The sequence below is a fragment of the Triturus cristatus genome, chromosome 3_1 (assembly GCF_964204655.1).
Source record: "Triturus cristatus chromosome 3_1, aTriCri1.1, whole genome shotgun sequence".
NCBI classification, from domain to species: Eukaryota; Metazoa; Chordata; class Amphibia; order Caudata; family Salamandridae; genus Triturus; species Triturus cristatus.
The window spans coordinates 582,844,889-582,865,660 of record NC_140583.1 but is presented as its reverse complement, the minus strand read 5'-3'; the positions used below and the strand labels follow the sequence as shown (position 1 = coordinate 582,865,660).

At 42.1% G+C, this 20,772-nt stretch overlaps 1 protein-coding gene across 3 annotated transcripts in view; it reads right to left on the bottom strand.

Moving 5' to 3' along the window:
• The window catches only part of MCTP2 (multiple C2 and transmembrane domain containing 2), a 765,697-nt gene that overhangs the window by 215,366 nt on the left and 529,559 nt on the right, over positions 1-20,772 (bottom strand). For all 3 annotated transcript variants that reach the window (XM_085644499.1, XM_085644501.1, XM_085644500.1), the window contains 3 exons: positions 8,150-8,251; positions 7,978-8,052; positions 7,213-7,332 (listed from right to left, as the gene is read on the bottom strand). In XM_085644499.1, the coding sequence (XP_085500625.1) occupies positions 7,213-7,332; positions 7,978-8,052; positions 8,150-8,251 (297 nt within the window). The remainder of the gene's footprint in view (positions 1-7,212; positions 7,333-7,977; positions 8,053-8,149; positions 8,252-20,772) is intronic.

Here is a 20,772-nt window from a genome sequence, read left to right as displayed (position 1 = left end):
TGAATCCCATAAAAGATAAAAGAGTATGCAAAAGACAAACACTACAAGTGTTATGTCTATGGCTTTTGTGTGGTAATTGGTCTCAATATAATTAAGCACAACCTATAATGATTAATATATGCATTTACAAATGAAGGTAATGCTGACAAGTAGAAAAAATAAATTGCATGGAATTCATCATTATGAAAAGACAATAGATTTATAAAGGAGCACAGATAGGAATTAACTATATTTGTAAGTAGGTCTGTATTCTAGAGAGAGCAATCTTGCTCCAAAAAAGAGCAATACACAAAAAAATATCATTACCTGAAAGGCAGCAGGCAAATGCTCTTCACAGTTTAAAAAAAAATGTATTTTTAAAAATCTATTATTTTCATAAGGGAAATACAATATTTCCAAAGAAGATACTTTTAAAAACTACGACCCCCACCCACGAACCCAGATACATGCAGTGCATCCTTCAGTGAACGCTTTGCCACACTATACAATTCCTTTATAGTGGTCGTGAACTACAGTTGAATTAGGACTGTTCAGTGTCCTGGGGACTCCAAGTCACAGGACCCTCTGCTGTGCCTGCTCCAGGAGGGGGAAGGAGAGGCGACAACAATCATCTGGTTCTATATAGCGCTTCCATGTACCCCACTGCATGGGGAGAGCCTACATCTTTGGGGACTGCAAGTCCCAGGACCCTCTGCTGTGCCTGCTCCAGGAGGGGCGACAACAAAATGTACCCCACTGCATGGGGAGAGCCTGCATCTTTGGGGACTGCAAGTCCCAGGACCCTCTGCTGTGCCTGCTCCAGGAGGGGCGACAACAATCATCTGGTTCTATATAGCACTTCCATGTACCCCACTGCATGGGGAGAGCCTGCATCTATGGGGACTGCAAGTCCCAGGACCCTCTGTTGTGCCTGCTCCAGGAGGGGTAAGGTGGTGAGACTCACTACAATCCTCTGATGCCATATAGCGCTTCCATCTGCCCGCTGTGTTGGACACACACGGTCCAAGCCTGGGTCGAGGGCGGGCCCGTCCGCATCAAGAAGAGGCGGGCAGTGTACCTTCCTTGGCCCTCTTGTAGAGGCTAAATTGACCCTTTCGACCGAAGTCCACTTCCGGTCACATCTAGCCGCATTTTAACCTCTACCATTAAATATTGGGTCATAAAATACTTTTTATTAATTCTCTTGCTCCTTGAAGGCTGGTTGGTTTTATTGCACTAAAGTAAATGTTAGCCATGCAGTTATGGTATAAATGACAGGCATTGATTGCTTCAATTTATCATAAAGGTGAGCACATTTATTAAACGACAGTCATTTCGGTGTCACAGAGGGACAGTGTTTCAAGGTAGCAATGTTATATCACAGCATCCACACAAAAAGCTCTCTGGTGACATTTAGTCCTACCTCTATCTCTAATCTGCAGCACACACACACATAGCAGACCAATGAAGCTGTAATGAAAACAAATAAACTACTAAGAGTGAGCGATTTTCTACAGTAATGTGGCACACATTATTGGAAACCAACTCCCTAGGGTTGCTATAACAGAACACCGTGGCCCTCTTTTTTCTACACGGGCCAGTAATCCTTATCCAGGTATAAAGGGCAATGAGTATCCAAGTGGAATTACCACTGGAACAGCAATACTGTACCCTTTAGCCACATACATTGTCCACACAGATAGGGTGGACAGATAGCTGTAGCTGACGCATGCGCATTCAAACATGTATAAGTTGAAGCCATGCGGGGTCTATTAGCTTATGTCTGAAAGCCCATCAGCACAATGAAAGCAACAGGGCCACATCACGCTCACTGTGCGAGGGATCAGATACGTCACATTCAGATGGTCAATGTGTATAATTAAGTGAAAACAAGAGCGCGTGGGATTGTGTAAGACCAAGCACAATTTCCCAAACATTTCTCGACTCTAAAGATCGAACCGTGGGAAGGTATAGATGTACATACGAATTAGCAAGTCCATAGAAGTGGAAAATGCTTCATAAATCGAAGTATAAACGAAAGGACAATGCACAGCAGTAACTCTCGGCAGACCACAAGGAGAGCTTCTCTCCATAAACATCAGATCAGGCAGCTAAAATGATTACCGAGGCGCTCTTAGAGCTGTCACCTGTGGTGGGTATAATTACAGGCTGCCGCTGGAAACGCGCCCACGTTCCCCAGCAATAAAAGGACCCGCGGCGTGCCAAGACCAGACAGACAATGGAGAGGACACGCCACCTGACGAGCGCCCAGGCGGATCAGCCGCGGAGCCTCATGCAATAAACTGACAGCTCCGAAAAAACGACGGAAGATGCCTCGGACACATAAAAAAGCAAAGAAAGAGGCAACGGCAAATAGAGGAAAGCCACTGGGGTGTTTAATTTCACACAATTGAGAGTTTGAGTTCTGAAACATGGTTTGTCACTATGAATCGCACATCGCCAAGGGGACTTAGAGAGTTTCAGAGATTCGGAGACCAAATTTGAGACAAAGGAACACTGTCTCAGGATTGAGAGTAGGTACCAATGGTGCTCTGGTGGTTCAGAACACAGTTGAAAATAGAAGTTTTCAAAGTAGCATTCAACTGAGTTTATTTACACATTAAGGGGTTCGTGGCTGCAGAAGAACATCAGAGAAGGTTTCATCCCCCTCACTGTCTGCAACTACTGTGCAAGTGACCAAGGCTGAGGTTTCATCTGGACTTTCAATGCTCTAAAAATTGCTTAAAGGAGATATGCATAACTCTATTAAAGAATCAGAGAAATTGATAAATAAATGGATGCACAGGTAAATACCTCGACTAAGCACTCATTATTTTGGACACTTAAAATAAAAGAGAACAAACATAAATGGGTCTGATTATGTGTTCTCTTTTCGGTGTAACTATACATAATATTGCGACTCAGGCCTGGCTTCGAGTTTAACTCGTCCATAGGTATGGTTCATTGGAGTCTGCATCCCCCTCAGGGGCATCTACCCTCTTTGCGTTTGTGTAGTAACTTTCCTATGGTCTTAAGGCAATCAAGAAACCCCTCAGACCTCACCCTCGCACCCTCGTCTCCCACTTGGCTACATTAAGTGACCCATAACTGGAGTACAGAAAGGGCCCTTCTCCTCTTGAGTCCCGTGCCACTGCACCTGCTGCACTAATGCCCTTTGTATGCGAACAATTTGGCAAAAGTCCCTCCTCATATCACTTGAACTCAACAACAGCTATATGTATTCCTTAAATAAGTTCACATCTCTTCAGCAGAGTCACCTCACAGACTTCAACATAATTTTTGACCATGACTCAAAACAACCCGGCACTGGAATGTGAGGAAATAATTTTATCAGGTGACCGGAATGATTACAAAGAAGAAAACAGATATGGAGTTTATAGGGAGATTGAATTGGATCATTTAAATATTAATGCAAGTATTTCTCATAATCGGGTACAATATTATTATTACAGAAACCAATTACAATTGGGTGGGAGTTGTGTAAGTTGCAATGCTTACAGGTGAGGCCTATTCCATTTGATGCAGTAAGCAGTACCGCTTTTGCAGTAGTCTGATGTAAGATGGACTATACCTTGAGTGGGATTTAAGTATACAAAAAGTACAAAGCAGCACAACCCTGTATAACAGTTTAATTAAACAATGAAAGTACTAGCATACATTGCACAATCATTATGTAAGAGCTTATATACAAGTATCCAGGATTTATTAGGTGCAGAGAGTTGCTGTCTCCATAATACAGTAATTAATCAAGACAGTAGAAAGTGCAAATGTGCAATGTATCGCAAATGAGGAAATCACATAACATATGGTATGTGTACAGTCCACTCCAGACAGATGTTAAAGGGGACTTCAAAAGCAAGAGCTTGCAGTCGTTTGTCTGGAAACTGACGGGTGGTGGAATTCCAAAATACAACAAAGAATCAGCCAACACTTGTTTCATTCTGAGGAACTTTTTCAAGATTGTAACAATATATATGATCAACATGTACCAGGTGGTAAAATAATGACAATATTTCCTATAGCTAGGGAATGGGATATAATGAGTTGCAGTCAGTTGCACCAAGATATGGAGACCAATAGTATAAGAGATAAGGCAGACCTGAAATGCAGTTAGTGTGAAGACAAGTGTTACAAATACACACATGGCATGCAATTGGTTTGAAATGTCATGTATGGAAAGAGGTACCTATTGCTTTTCCGGAGGTGGGTGTGTTTTGTTTGTAAACAAATATGTTGGCCAAGGAATTTGGCGTGCAGTGGATGTAAAAGGAAAATATCAATGACCGTACTACTCTGTGATCAAAATCAAAGGTATAGGCTCTCCTGGAACAGGTATCACGTATGGGGTTTCACTTGTCTATAAAATGGGCTCCTTAGATCATACCAAGTCTCAGGATGCCACGATGGTGGTAACTGTTGACTTTTTAACTTTTTTTATTTTAACGCTTCCCCTTTTCCCGCCTTTCAATAAGCAAAAATTTTGATGCGTATTGCGTCATTCTATATTTTGTGCGATTTTACCATCGCAGGGGAGAAATCTTTTTTTGATGCTTAATTCATTAATACCCTTTTAAGCGATTTTAATAACTGGCTCATCTTTCCCAACTTTATTGGTGTTAGCGATTTTATGGAGAGCATTTAGATCTTGGAACTTCAAGAGCTTGTTACTGGGCCCCCCACACATGGCTGGACATATACTAGATTTCATTTTTGCCTTTACATGGTTAGTTTCCTTTACCTATTATTGATCTTTAACATGAACATTACATTTGGTCCTACCTTTTCCCATTCTTGTCCCAGACCACAACTGTAGACAGCATCCCTAGAATATAAGAGGGAATGCCTGAGCAATTGTCATTTGGAATCTGTCTTTCAGGTTTAAGTAACTCTCTCCGGTCTGGAATGACAGCCATGTAGTAGGGTGTCATAGTTTTTCAGCAGGGATCCGTGAAACTCTTGGCTCATTGTTCTTTAAGGTTTCGAAGATCTTCTTTCTTTAATACCCAATTGCACATCAGTTGAATATGCACTGAGCTGACATTATGGTGTCATTGAAAATCGAGGCATAGCTACCTTAAGTAAAGCTTAAAATGCTGCACAAAAGAACTACGTCCCGACTCTGTTAGAGACATGTGCCACCTCCCACTAGCAGTGAAGACCGCATCATTTGAGAGCTTTCTTAAACCTGTAGATCTTCAGATTAATGCATGCTCATCACTATCTTTCTCTGAAGAAGCAACAACTATCTTTGCAGCTACAATACAGGATAGTTGGACTACGTATGTATTTATGTGACGTACATCAGCTTCACTAAATGTTCAATTTGATGCAGAGGTGTGAGCCTGCACCCTTTATTTAAAATATATCCACAGCCTTTATTCACCCCTGTGACCTTCAGCCATAAAATGGCACCCTAGGTCATTATTGGCCTTCGGTTGGACTACTGCAAAACCTTTTATTTGGGTCTTTCTGCTTTTTTTCAAAGTAAGTTATAGTAGTCCAAAATAACATAGCAAGGACAATATCTGGATCCATTAGAGTAGCTATGTACAGATTCAAGCAAGATAATCTTCCAAATAGCTGTCTTATGTACAAGATGACCTATAGTTGCTCTCCCTCATCACAACTAAAAGGTTATCGGAGACCTTACATAATCAGGAGAACGCTGCGTTCATTCTCGGATAATCTGCTTGGTTGTCCATGGAAAAATGGCCTGCCTAAGGGATGCCCCATCTTAGTCCTGGATCCAAACCTGTGGAGTTCCTTACGTGAGCCAGAGTCTCGGTCTCTTAGCATTCGGTCAATCCTTAAACCTTTGATTGTTTAAGAGCTCCAAGGTCTAGAGAGGTTTTGGCCCATGGACCTTGCTAGCACTGAGGATCCCATTTGAGACTGTGAGCTTAAAAGTAACTTTTACACAACATGTGGTAATTTTCAGATCTGTCAAGCTATCTTTAGTTCTGGATACACAAGCAGCACTTCAGGCTTTGTCAAGTAAAAAAAAACGAATGGGTAGAATCTTGAATGGACTATTCTGTTCTTCAACTGATGAGCATAGTGGTGATACTAGTAGTTGGAGTACTACTACTACTAATATTAACAACAACCAGATTGATCCCTCGGGCAGCTTGGTCTATAAAACAGGTGACTTTACCACGTGATGAAGCCGAGAGGAGGTCTCTATTGGAATTGAAAACGCAACAGAACCAGATAGAAAAAAAAAATCCTGTGATTAATATTGCATTTTAAGAAAATAAAACGATCATACTAGGAAACCGACAACACATTTTAGTGCCCATACTTTAGAGCAAAGATGGGCAGAAAACGCATCTGAAACATTAGAGAAACTCTAGAAACCCTTGTTAATGTTCCTTAGAGGTCAGCCTCCTTTTCATGAGATCTTGAAAAAGAAAATAAGCACCCATTTACTGCTCCCACATTTAGTGCATTTGCCATTTCCTGAGAGAAAGATTAGCAGTGGCATTCAATTAAACCACAGCAAAAAGATGGCTTTAAAAGCGTGAAACAATGCACTCTAGAAGGCGGCCGGTATTTTCTAATGTTGCAGTGTGGGCTTGGAGTTGACCCAAGTTATCTCTGCGAGATGTGCGTAGTGCTTCCAGTTTGAATGAACCTCTCCCCAACTGGATTGAGCTCTTAGCCATCAGTGATCTTGATGACCTATCACTGAATGGAGCAGTGTAGCTCTCCTGCGCAGTGTGACAGTGCCTTCTGCCTCATGGCACTCTAACGCCACTAAAGAGGATCCTTTGTCTACCAAGTGGAGGGGCTTTGAGTTGGAGCGCAGGCGTGTAACGGCTGGGGTCCACTTCATTCCTCCATGAGACCCCCTAAGGCTGCGTGCATGGATCATTGTGCGGTGATCCCACTGGGTGAGAAAGCATTGTCCGTGCTTGTCCAGCATTGGACTCCATTAATATGAAGAGAATATTGCAGCAGCACAAGCTATTCTGCTGAGTTCATATGACATTCATACTTATCTCCCGCATAGATAATTGTTTATCATCTCACCTTGATTTCTAAAAAAGAAACACATTTACAGAATTTGGCCTAACTGCACACCAGCTAGCATTTTTAGTTTGCAAAAGGATGGGAGAAAAAAAAGTCACCGTTAAAATCCAGAATTACGCACTTTGTTGGCGGTCACCGAGAGAACGCATACGTTCACAAAACTTGCAATATATCACTTACCAGAAATGCAATCAAACTTCTTTTCCTTGATTCCCACTGAAAACAGCTTTTAACAAACTGGATTGTGTTCCATATTGCCAACATAATTCTTTTTACACGGTCGACGTTCCTCGCCAAAACCTAGTGAAGAGACAATAAAGATAAGGCAACACACTCAATTCCAATTAAATACTTTGAAAAAGGAAGTGATTGTTTTCCTACTTATGCAACACTGTTTGTAAACATATCAAGTTGCAAGTCAGTCTCTCACAATTTACATGTTTTTATATCAACACTTTGGCTTATGATACATTACAGAAAAATCAATTTACTCAAAAATACATTAAGGGTAAAAACAGCCCTACTTTCACTGGCAACCTATAACCCTCAAGTGTCAGTAGCTTCTACAGTCCCTACAAGACTCACTTCACCTCAATGCAATAATCTCTTTGAACATGGGCTTGCCTTCCTTGGGTGTAACTTCTATCAATGTCTCATTGAATAGTGCTGGAACAGAAGTGGGAGGGAGTAGAAGCGACAATAAAGGGCCTGGAGAGAACTTAAACAGTTTGATGCCAATATAATGGTCTCGACCCCATTCTGTCTATTCTCTCACAAGAATTGTGAATTGTCCGTAAAATGACCTTCACAGACTAGGCGTTCACATGCCATCGGCTCAGGTCATGTGGGCAGCGAGTGCCCTCCTGAACCAGCAGTGGAATCTGTCAAATGAGGCGACAGGGTTGAGAAGATGAAATGCACCAGCACTCCTTTTAGTGAACAAACCTTTTTTGAAAACTTCGGGTTGTCTTCTAGAAAGCGCGGTTCTCTTGGCTCAAATGTCCGGATGCTAGCTCTTACCTGAAAAAGATAAATCCGTTGCAAATAAATTAACCTTTTTTTCATGATTTTTATGTCATGACCAAACTACAATTTTAGGGAAGGAAAAAGAACTTACTGGATTGAAAATGACGTCCATTTCCAAGTAGATAACTCCTTTTGCTGCTTTTCCCAACTCTTTATTTTTCAATGAATAACACGTTTGCTGGCCATTTTTAACCTATAAAAAATAAACATATATAAGCACACACTTTACTTTCCCATTCCCTGTAGTTTTACAGAAGGCTGGGAAACAAGCTGGAACCCAATACCTTGTTATTCCCTGAAAGCTTTTTCAGAACAATGTTATGAGCAGCAAGGAGAACAGGTTTTCAATATAGTTTACCATCAACAATGGAGTAGTTTTGCACCGAAGCAAATGCCATTAACAGCAAGAAGACAGTGCCAGCTGACAAAGGTAAAGTTGAAGACGGTAGTATGGAAAGCAGGGTGGTCATTTTTCAGTGTGGAAATATACTAAATTTGATGCTCTGTATGGGCACACCTACTATCTACCCTCCTCGAATGATGCTACTACAGGTTCAGTACATTGGGCAGAAAAGAGAGGATATGCCATATAATAACTCATCAGTGCCTAAGAAGAACATATTCTCTCTCTACCACTGTTGAACCAGGACATTTCTGCAGGGTTACTCCCAAAGTTTTTTCATTCCTCTGCCTCTTTTTCTGACCTTCTTTTTGTTGGCTTTAGGGCTCAGGGCAAGTTACCAGTACATGTGCTCTCTCTTCTAAACATGGTATGATTGGTTTACACCTGTTTGGCAAATTTGATTTGCCTGTAAGTCCCTTATAAAACGGTATACCATTTGCCCAGGGTCTGTAAATTAAATACTACTAGTGAGCCTGCAGCACTGCTTGTGCCACCCACAAACGTAGCCTTCCAAACCTATCTCAGGCCTGCCACAGCAGGGCCTGTGTGCACGGTTTAATAACACTTTGACTTAGCATTTAAAACGACTTGACAAGCCTTAAACTCCCCTTTTATTACACATGTCACCCCTATGGTAGGTCCTAGGTAGCCCTATGGGAAGGGTGCTGTGTAAGTATTAGCTGGGACATGCACCTTTGTGAGTGGCATGTCTTAGTAGAGACAAACAGCCTATTTCATTTTTCACTGCTGTGAGGCCTAGTCCTCTCATAGGCTAGCATTGGGAATTCCCTATATACTTTTAAGTGGTAATTCCTGATTGGAAAGGAGTGGCAGTGCCATGTTTGGAATGTTTAAAATATTGGTGATAAATCCTGCTTACTGGTGTAGTTGGTTTTTACATTACTATTTTAGAAATGCCACTTTAGGAAAGTGGGCATTCTCTGTGCTTATGATTCTTTGTGCTTTGCAACCTGACTCCAATACGTGTCTTGGCTGGGTGACAGCTATGCTTGGTGCAGGGGATACATCTGGATTCATCTGCATACTGACAGTCTTCCTGTGCCGGGAGAGGGAGAGATCATTTACAATTTACATTTGCATAGATTGTGCCCTGCCCTCATACAAAGGGCTCATTTACCCCCTACTGATCGTCTGGAGCCAGGGCTGGTCTGAAAGGGATTGTTGCACACTTCTAAGGTTTCCTTTGAAGTCACCTCTTCATCCTTTTTGAGTATAAATATTGGGCCTCTGACCCATGTTGTTAGATGCTGCGTAGGATTTGTAACCAGACGCAGCTGGCTCTACAACTTCACATTGCCAGGAGGATTGCTGTGCTGCCAGGAGAAACCATCATTCTTGCTACTTGCTTTGATAAGCTGGCCTGCTGCCTTTTTCTTGCTTATGTGCCCCTCCTCATGCGTTGTCCAAGCTTGCCCCCTCTCTGTTCTTTTGGAATCTCAGGGCCACAAAAATATTCCTCCCTTTCTGCCCCTGCCATGGGACTCTGTGACTGGTGAGTCCGGCAGTGGGGCCTTAGTCTGACAAGCACTGGGACGATCAACCGTTTATGCCAGGAAAAAGTGCTTTTCCAAGGTTGTGTGCTGCACAAAGGATTGACACTTCCTTTGCTGGCCTCGCACTGCACAGGCAGTGTGTGCAGAGTCAACAGCGCTCCTTCAGGGATCAGTGTTCCCCTCTATGGATTCCAGGCGCCTTCCTTCCACAAACGCACTGCCCAGGGAACAGGAAAAGCTACGAACGGCATCAACATTGCCTCAACCCACCTCCTCCCTAGGAACCGAGACCTACAGGGCATGACCGCGGCCAATGGGCCTCAATATCCCTGTATGAGGAGCCCTGACAGAGAGGGATCACTGCGGCAGTGTTGCCGGGGCTCCCAACATGCTGCAGAGTCTGCTCAAATGCAAGGTCACCCATCATGGAGGCATGGAAGGTATAGGGTTGTGAACCGTAGTCCTGTATGGTCCCCACAACCAATCTGCGAGCCGCAGGCGGCCAGCACCTTCTCTGGCACCCTGTCCTGAGGGACCCGCAGGGGATTCCTGGAATTGAGTGTAGCCGCCCCATGCTCCCACACGGGCAGTTCTCCCTGCACTGGTATCATCAGTCTGAGTGGCCCCAGAGAGCTACCGGCATGCTGTACTTTGCGAACCTCAAGTTTTTTTAGTAGGGTCCTCCGTGGAGGGCCCCAGGTTAGAAGGGCACTTTGCCCTCTTAATTTAAAATGGCTGCATTGAGAGTTCCTGTGGGAGATCCCAGGCCGGGACCATTTCATTCACACTAGCAGGACTCCTGTAAAGCCTCTAACAGAGGGGGGGAGACGCTTTACCTGTCTGTATTCAGCAATTGTGACGATTATAAAAAACAAATGAGGTACCCATGGCTTTTCTCTAAACAAACCTGCATTACTTGCAAATTGCACTAATAGGGCCATAAGGACTACCATAGTAACTAATGCATTTATATTGATATCTAAGCAATGTTTAGCTCTCCATTTAATGTGATGCCTTAAAATGCATACCTTGGGAAGTATGTGTTACCTGCATTTGGGGGGGAATATCTTGCAAAGTATATTGTGAAATTACCACAGTATTTATTGATCCATATTGTTTTGGAAGATTACTGCAACATATCTGAGTTTCTCTAAAAAGAACCTGCATATCTTGAAAGTATTTATTAGCACGTCGTTTTGCTTTTGTGTTGAGTACAATAATGAAAGTATTTTTATATGCTCCTTATGTGGAGTCTCTTTTGTGGTGTACTCATTATGTTGTTGTGTGAGTGTGTTGCACAAATTTAATTCATTGCCGCAGATAAGCCTGCCTGCTCTGCACCAAGGTAGCAGAAGGTGAACACAGTTTATCCATAGTGTGTAACTAACTTGCCATGACTAGAGTGGTGGGTTCTGCTTGGCTTAGGTGCATACCCTAGCCAACCAGAAACCTCATTTCTAACAACCATCTTCATTTACAACCAGTGCTTTTTAGAGAGAACAGAGGCCTCCTGGATGCATGAACTAAAAGAGCCATTCTTGCTGCTGTTAATTTAAATTCTACCTGTCGGTGGGCTCTCTCTGCAAAAGGCAAAAATAGCATTTCCACAACCACTTGATTGGAGATTGGAAGGGAAAGAAATTAAGGTCACCTATTGATAATTCTGAGTGCCAATACTGTTCCTCCTAAACGGCAGCTTTCAGTGAAACTTATGATCTATTGACATGATGGCACAAAAATAACTAGTGAATGTTAAAATCACTTCAGAGCTAAGGGCAAAATGAACAAATAAATCATGCCAAGAATGGAATTAGGGATTCACTGTACTAATGTTAAGGTTAAACTGCCATCCTTAGTGTGGTATTCAACCAAACATTTTGCCTTCACCCCCTCTGTTTTGCTGAATTAGTTTTTGTTGACTTTAGGACTGTGTATACTTTAGCACTGCTAAACAGTGCTAAAGTACTTGTGCTGTCCTCCTTCAAACCTGATAAAACTGGCCTACACCTAACTGGCACATTTAATTAACTTGCATGTCCTTAGTAAATGGTACCCAGGACCTGTAAATTAAATGCTACTAGTGGGCTGCAGCACTCATTGTGTCACACACTAAAGTAGCACTGTTAAACAGGTCTCAGGCATGCCACTGCAACCTTTAGTCTTTTGACCTGGCAAAATAAACCTTTACCAGGCCCAAGCCTTCTTTTTTAATACTTAGAAGTCACTCCTAAGGTATGCCCTAAAGGCTCATAGGGCACAATGCATTGACATGTATACTAATATTTTACATTTCCTGGCAGTGAAAAATCTCTAAAGTCATTTTACACTGTTGCAAGGTCTATCTCTCCTATTGGCTAACACTCGATTAGCATATTATATTTAATAAGTATTAACTTTGGATAGGTGCAGATAGCGATATGCTGTTTACACTCGAATGAATTGCAATTTAAAATCCTCTTTAATGGCAGATTTTAAGACAGTTCTGAAAATACCACTTTTAGAAATGTGGCATTTTCTTGTCCCAACCAGTTGTGCCTTCTGCCTGTATCCTGGTCACAGGACTGCCCAGACCATAACACAAAGGGAGCCTTCAGTGTGGACAGGATGGGTCATTCTGGCAGGATGATTGCAGTGGTGCTATACTCAGCCCCACTTACACCTTAAAGTGCTTTGATTCCTGAACACACAAAGGGACTTGACACCAGGCCTTCCCTGCCTTTTGTCACCACTTCACAGTTTGGAGCCTTGACAGGAGAAGGAGAAGAACTCTACAGAACCAGATGCGGGGTAGGATAGGAAGTGCCCTCACAAAGTCTGGCACCAGGTATAAATATTGGACCTGTGGAAGTTGGAGAGGACTGCCCTGCTGCTTGGAGGACTGACTGGCTTGCTGTATCAGAAGGAAGACTGGACCTGATTGCTTTCATCCTAGGCTAACCAGAGTGATTCCCAGTGTCAGTTGGCCGACCTCCTGTGTGAGCTACAGACATATTACGAGCTTCAGTTGCCTCTCACCCAACTTACCTGCTGCAACTAGACCTCCAAGGACCTGCAACTGGACCAGCCTGAGCTCAGCTGGCCTTAGCTGGAGTGAGTCCCTGATACCCAAGAGGAGCCTCCGCAGATCCTGGACTCTTACGTGTCATCAGAGTGTACTCTTCCTGAGGTAAAAGTCAAAATCCTGGAGCTTTGGCTCCTCTGAACTGTGAACTGTCCCAGACAGCCACGAAGACCGCGAACACGAAGTACCCGTGAGCCCTGTTTTGTTGTGCACACAGTGATTTTTGCTGTGACCAGCAATGCGAGATCTACATTATGCACTTCAGCAACGACAGCCCGTGACGACCAACAAGGCAAAGCTACAGCAATGACCGTCCATGCTGCCCGATCAGCTCTTCACACCACAGCGAGGACCATCCGCGACAACCAATCTGCTTTTTGCTCTGCAGTGAGGACTGTCTGCAATGCTCAGCTTTCTTGTTGCAGCATCCTCCAGTGTGAACAGAACACTTTGCGCTGGACTTCAGAAGGTCAATTTTTAACTGAACTAACCTGGTCCCTGAATCCGACCTGAACTTGGGACTTTGCCCCAGTCTAGTGTAACCAGATGACTGTGAATGGTGTTTTTTGCTTCTAGGCGCTATTTGCACTAAAAACGTTAAAAATTGAATGTCTCTGATTCTACTGATTGGATTTTTGTTTTTCTGGCATCGTTTTATTTATTAAAATTTGCTGTTTTTCTAAATTGGTTTGGAATATTCTTGTGTTATTTTTTCATTTTATTACAGTGTGTGTGCTGCATAAATACTTTAGACATTACCTCTAAATTAAGCCTGACTGCTTATTGACAATCAGAGGGTCAAGCAAGAGTTAATTTAGTGACTTTTAGGGTTCACCCTGACATAGATTGTGGTTGTTGCTTGAGTAAGGTGCCAAAAACCCAATTTTTCACACAAAGCATTTAGTGTTTTTGCCTATTGACTAATTTGAGACTCGACCCATATTTTAAAATGTGACAGATCTACACATCAGTTATAATGAAAACTAATGAGTATTCTGTAGAATTTGCAAAATTCTGATTCATCAATATGAAGGAGGCAAGAAGCCATTTTGCAAATCTTACCAAATGCCTGAGAAATCAGTTTGGGAGGCCTATGTGCGATAGCAAACCCCTATTGCTGTAGTAACAATGTCAAATGGTATTCTTCCGAGTACAGCCCTTGTTGCAAAAAGAGCCAAGTGCTCCTTTCAGAAGCAAATGTTGTGGGTAAAGCCATTAGCTTAGGCTTGTATTGTGAACCCTGACTAAAAAACTTAACAAATATAGCTTTTATGGGTATAAACTGCATCTAGATGATAAGAATGTAACGTGTGTTGATTCAGTGTACTTTTGAGATATTAAATTGGCCCTCATTCCATTGCTATGCAATGCAAATATTCTGTAGGAAAATGAAGTCAACAGCATGAGGTGAGACACTGTGACACCTCTGTTTGGAGCCACATCCATTCAGTGCATATTTTAAGGAATTGGTAACATTCCATTGCGACTCAGGAGGAGGCGGGAAGCTACCCTTGCATACCCCTATCCATCATCCAATTCACAAAGGGCCAACATTTCCAACTTGCAAAGTACCCTTGTCACCAATCACAGGCTTTGCAAATGCATAAACACTTTGGTACGTTTATGGAGCCTTCAGTTAGCAATAAAATTGATAAATATTCCTACCACACATATTAGTATTTTTTAATGGATATGTAAACAATGTTGTGGAACACACAGAATTCCACGAGAGAGCTTCTACTAAAACGAGGACTTAACGAGAGGCAATACATTATTTCATGCTTAATGTGTAGAACGTTTCTCCTTGAGAAAAATACTCAGTTACATAATGTTTGAAGTTTACAGGTTCACAGACTTTGGTGAGAGACAATCAAGCTCACAATAAAAGAATCCATTTTGTAAACTGTGTCTAGGTGGAAATATTTACTTCAACGCACCGTTCAGTGCACAAACATTAACGTACACAAAAGACTAACAGGGTGTAATATAAAAAAATATTAAAAGGGAAAAGCTTGGATTTTTAGAAGAAATATGTATTTCATGTTGTGCATAAAGAAGTGCGTTTGTTTAGTTGTGGGACACCAGATTGTATATTGCTGTGCTTTGTTAGCACTGTTGTATAAGAGTGGTGCTTCCAGGGTAACAGCACAAGTCTGTGTAAAGAGTTGTATGGAGTGCAGGGTGTTGTGAGCTGGTCGGCAGGTGGTAGTGTGGGGATGTTACTGTGGAAGTGTGGGGCAGCAATCAATGCAATGGTGTAGTATGATACTACTGTGGCGGAGTTGTAGTTCAATGGGAGTAGTAACAGTGAAAATGCAGTGCTGCTGGCGAGCTGGTAATTATTGTTTTGTTATCCTCATTCATCTCAGACCACAGTGAGCAAACTAGCTACCAGTATCTTGAACGTTATTGGGGCGGCAAGGTTAGTGGGAAAGTGCCCACCTGCAGGTACATCTGCAGACTAGCATGGCACTGTCCCAGAAGAAAGGGCACGGTCTCTCTCCAATGTAGTCCAGGTAACACTGGCGACTGCGGACGTGGGCCGTGTAGGAACGGGGAGTGCCCAACACAGTCTGGAGAGATCCAAAGAGGCATAATCATAGGACCCATATCCGTTACAGGAGAATACAGCTTTTAGATTTCTTATCCATTCTCACATATCTCAGCATTTGATCATCTCAATAGAAAATCCCAATATGCTTCCTTCCTCCTACTCTGTGTCCCACTCAAATCCAGCCTGGATGTGAAGAAAACAGAGGACAACCACTCAGTATGCAATGGAGGCGAGCATTCTACCCATTTTTTGCATATTATCCTCCTGGCCAATAGCATAGCGTAGAAAAGGAAAGACATTGCTAGGCCAGTAGTTTCGGTGGATATCCCAAAGATTGTCAGGGAGAGGCTTATTTGAATTTGGAGGCCCCAGATATCCGAGTTAGTTTTGCCCACTTTTTCCCAAAAGTCTGCAATGGCAGAGCACTCCTTAAACATGTGTAAATCGGATGGTTTATCCAAGCCGCATTTCTTGCATCTAACTGGGGGCCCATCCATCATCTATGACAACCTTAAGGGTGTTAAATATGCCCTGTGGATCATGACCAGGTAGATTCTTCTCATCCATGCCGGTTTGACTGTGGCGAACAGAATACTAGAAGATGTTTACCAAAGATGTTCCCAGGGTTCATCCGGTAGGCAGGCACCTCATAGTTCCTCGGCCAGTGTAAAGTCCCCATCGATTGCCTCTTTGATACTCCAATACCAAATGGAAACCTCCTTCTTCCCTCTCGGTCTTTCCACCAGCTGTTCCTCTGAGGTGTTACCTATGCCTATAGGTAATTTCAGGTTTTGGGCCCAGCTCTGAAGCTGGATGTATTTAAATTTGGAGATTCCCCCCTCCAAAATAGTGTGAAGCTTTGACCAGGGTTGAAGTGTGACCTCTTGAGCTAAATCCCTCCACACCTTCAGCCCGGCCTCTCTAAGTGGCAGTGCTAGTTTATCCTTCAGGCACTCCGGTGCCCCAGGGGAGTACCACAGGGGGGCCAAACTCTAATATTTGTCCATGTTCTTGCCATTCCCTGTAGAACTTTTAACTTGATATTCTTAAAGAATTTAGGTTCTCTGTATTTAAACAGGAAACCATCCTGGGACAGACTAGCGCCCTTTAGCATAGCTGAGGACATTGCCCCTACCTCAACACTCTCCAGAGTTTTTAAAAGCATCATAGAATGGGATAGTTGGAAGGCCCAGGCATAGTATTGCAGATCCGGCAGTGAGAGTCCCCCCTTCTCCCTCATACGTCTCAACTGCTTCCAGGCGATTCTGGTCACTCTATAGGACCATATGAATGAATTGATAGCCTGCTGAAGCTTGTCTATAGATGGTTTGTCAAAGTGTAGTGGGATAACATTAAAAAGGAAGGAGATTTTAGGAAGCAATACTATCTTGACCAGGTTTACCCTGCCAAAGGGGGAGGTGGGCCCAGCTCTTCATGAGCCTTGGACACTCCTTTGTTACATTGGCCAGATTGATATCAGAAATTTTGTTGATATCCTGCACTATTCTGACCCCCAGGTACCTCATGTCTCTATTGGTCTGATGTTGACACTCCCCCAAGTTCCATGACATAACCTCGGTCTTCTCAGCATTTATTTCATACCCAGATATCTGACCAAAGTCTTGGGCATGCTTTATTACTGCCGGGAAGACCGTAGAGAGTTCCGAGGAAAGAACCAGAACGCCATCGGCATAGAGGGCCACCTTCCTCTTCCACCCCCCATGCTTAAATAGTAAAATACTAAAATCCTCTCTTAACTGCTGGGCAAATGGCTCGATGTACAAGTTAAAAAGAAGGGGAGATATGGGACAACCCTGCCTAGTACCCCTTGTGATTTTGAAAGGACCAGTTAAATTGCCATTAACCAACAGTTTAATAGACGGGTCTTGATAGATCAACTGGATGGCTCTGCTGAACTTTTCGCCAAGATTGAATTTTTCCAAGACCGCCGACAGATACACCCAGTTGACCCTATCGAAGGCCTTGGTGGCTTCTAGAGTCATAGCTGCAAGGGGAAGCGAGTAAGTTGTGGCCAGATCTATGGCACCTATAAAATCATATGTGAGGTCGTATAGATTTCTACCCTTGACGTAGGCTTTTTGGTCAGGGTGTTGCATATCTCCTATTACTGATCCCAGTCTATCCGCCAGGATCCTGGCAAATATTGTATAGTATAGGTTTATAGCAGCGAGATAGGTCTATATGACTCACACTTCGCTGGATTCTTCTCCGCTTTCAATATCAGGGTGATAGTTGCTGCTCCCCCGGTAATTTGGTTTTGTTGGCGGGTAAGTAAATTGTGGTTTGGAGATGACAGTGTGGCAGTAACAGGGGGTGGAGGGTTGTAGTTCACTGCTAGGCGTTGTAATATGGTACAGGGAGATGGTACTGTGTTTTAATTAGCTCTAAAGAGTGCCAAACGCCATTAATTTATAGCCACAGGTCAATGACACATACAACACAAGCCAAAACATACACACACATAAAAAGCTCACATCATACATGCAAAATACTAAATTAAAAATCAGGATTACATCAGCTGCTGTCTTACAGTAGACATTAATTAAGACCAGATAAAACAAACATATTCAGGGTGTCCACTAGTGGGTGCTCATCAAGTGGATTTGTCTTTAAACATCAGTGTCCCTTTCTGCAATTAGGGCAGGTTGATCTCACATATTAGCGTGAATATAATACAACCGTAAGCCTTATGTGCCTTCAGGATGCAACATTGATATTTTGGAGGAGGAAGATTGATAAACGTCTATGTTAAGCAAAAAGACCTAACTCTGACCAAATTATCCTATTTTTCAATTTTGAAAATTATTCCATTACACTGTTGTGAACTGCCTGTGACTTTCTCATCAAGTTTCAAGAATTAAACTGCTGGCTCAACGGTACCACGTGGCCGTCTTGCAGAAGTGGATAGATTTTAGAATATGTAGACAGATAGTACTGGGCAAACATAACAACACTGCCATCCTGTTTATCGAAGCAAATAAAGTTATCACATTGTCACCACTGGAGCTGCAGCGACAACCACAGAGCTCAGCCACACAAAAAGGAATCTGATGGAGGCTAGGCATGGCACAAGCAAGTGATGGGAAATGGCCTCTGGCATTCCACCAAACTGCCTTTTCAGATAATGCATGAAGGATGTGGTGGCGGCATATTCTCAGTTTAGCTATAAATAAATAACAAAATATTTTCTTTTCTTGTTTTGAGGGACACATACACTCTCCTGATGACCTTGGAAATTATAAGGTGAGTATGTAGGCCATCAAGACATAAAGGGCCTAAATAATTATTATTCGAAGACTGGAATTTTCTGCTATTAGGATTTCTTCTGTTCATAACCACCCAATAAGGATCATGTTATGACATTTCCAATAATGCTCGCTTGCCCTTTACGAACCCCCATCTCTGACAGAGAACTTCAGACAAGGGAAACTGTCCTCCATGTGGACTAGTTCAAGACAGTAGACAACAAGACACGTTTCGTATTGTGAAAAATAAGCCGATTATCTAAAGTACCACTACAAAGTCCCCAGAACAGAGTACAGTAGTTAAAAATTGGCATGAACCATGTCAGTGTCAATGTGGAACTCTTTGTCAGTTAAAAAGGATGTATTTATTGATTGTACGGGGTGCCCAGCGTGGCCATCTTTTCATTGAGTCTCAGTAGAATTGTACCACGATAAACCTAACAGAAAGATCACCACAGATACAGACCAGGTTGTCAAAATTGAAGCAATGATAGTCAGTCAGCAAAAGTGGCATTGACACCAAGGAACCATCAAACTGAACTCATGCTGTTTTGTTAAAGTCACACATTCAACCGCTCCCAAAATAAGTCCCTAATTTGCAAAAAAAACCACAACACTATACACAAATATGCCCTCTCTGTGCCAGTATACATTTTATAAATTAATTTAAATTCGGATGCATTTCACCTCACCATATCAGATCCTAGCTTTGATTGCAATATGACAAAGATGAAAGTCTGGTTTGCAGATGTAACCACTTTTAAAAATATAAGTGAATTACTCATTAGGCTTATTTTTCTCCTCTTTTTAACCCACTTCTTTTCCAGCAATAGGCGTATGCCATATATGATATTAGGAGATTGAAAATGGCGGGCGCAGTTTGATACCGGATGGATTGTATTATGGAATTGATGGGTGGAGTGTAGTATTGAGGGACGGTAGTGTGGTTTCTTTAAGGGTATGGGCTCCTAATTATGTAACTCATATTTAACTGAACAGAATTTAAACTAAATGATTGAATATTTATTACTCATTAGGGCTCTGCAGAATAATTTATTTTAAAAATAGTTACACATTTTGACAACCAAGCGATAATATTAGGGACTCCAAAATTATATTAAATTGAATGTGTTTTTAATTAAATTATCATTAGTAGATATGCCACAGCGAACTGTTAGAAACAGGGTGGGATACAATCTGATTAATACCAAAAATATTTAATGTTTGTTTTGTTGAAAAAGTTCCGTCTAGGATTGAGCAGAAATACAGAACCTTCCTCATGCTGGAGTGCTGCATTATGAAAGCAACATGATAATTTCAACAAACTACCTACAGGAATACACTTGCTTGCAAGTCGCATAAAAAATATTAGCAAGCAGGAAGCTATGGTTCATGAAAAACTGCCAATTATATTATGTCTAGGTAGATGCTTGTTATTTTTGCATTTCCTCATAAATATGTTTCAGTCCGTATGTTATCATTTAAGTTATTTTGAGAAAACATGTTACAAAAAGCCAGAAATGTGTTCTGAGGGATTTGTGGGAGGAACTTAAATGCACTATTTAGAAAAACATAAGTTCATCTTCAAAATGGTGTTTAAGAAAAAAAATCCACGAGATGCCCTTCTATGTTTCAAATATTTAAACATTTACTATTGCTAAGTAATAGGCAAATAGTTGGGTATTTAATGAGGTAAATTCATAATGAGTCAAAAAAATTGTAAATTTAAATGAGGAGGCATAGGAAGGTAGGTTTAAAGCAAAAACGTGATGCTGAAAGATAAGGAGGGTTAGTAATATGCAACTGTGATTAGTTATAGGAGGGTGACTATTATAATACAATGACTGATGGTGTAAGTCTAGTAGTCGTGGATGCATTATGGTACCCTACTGATAGTGAAGGGGCAGGGGTGAGGG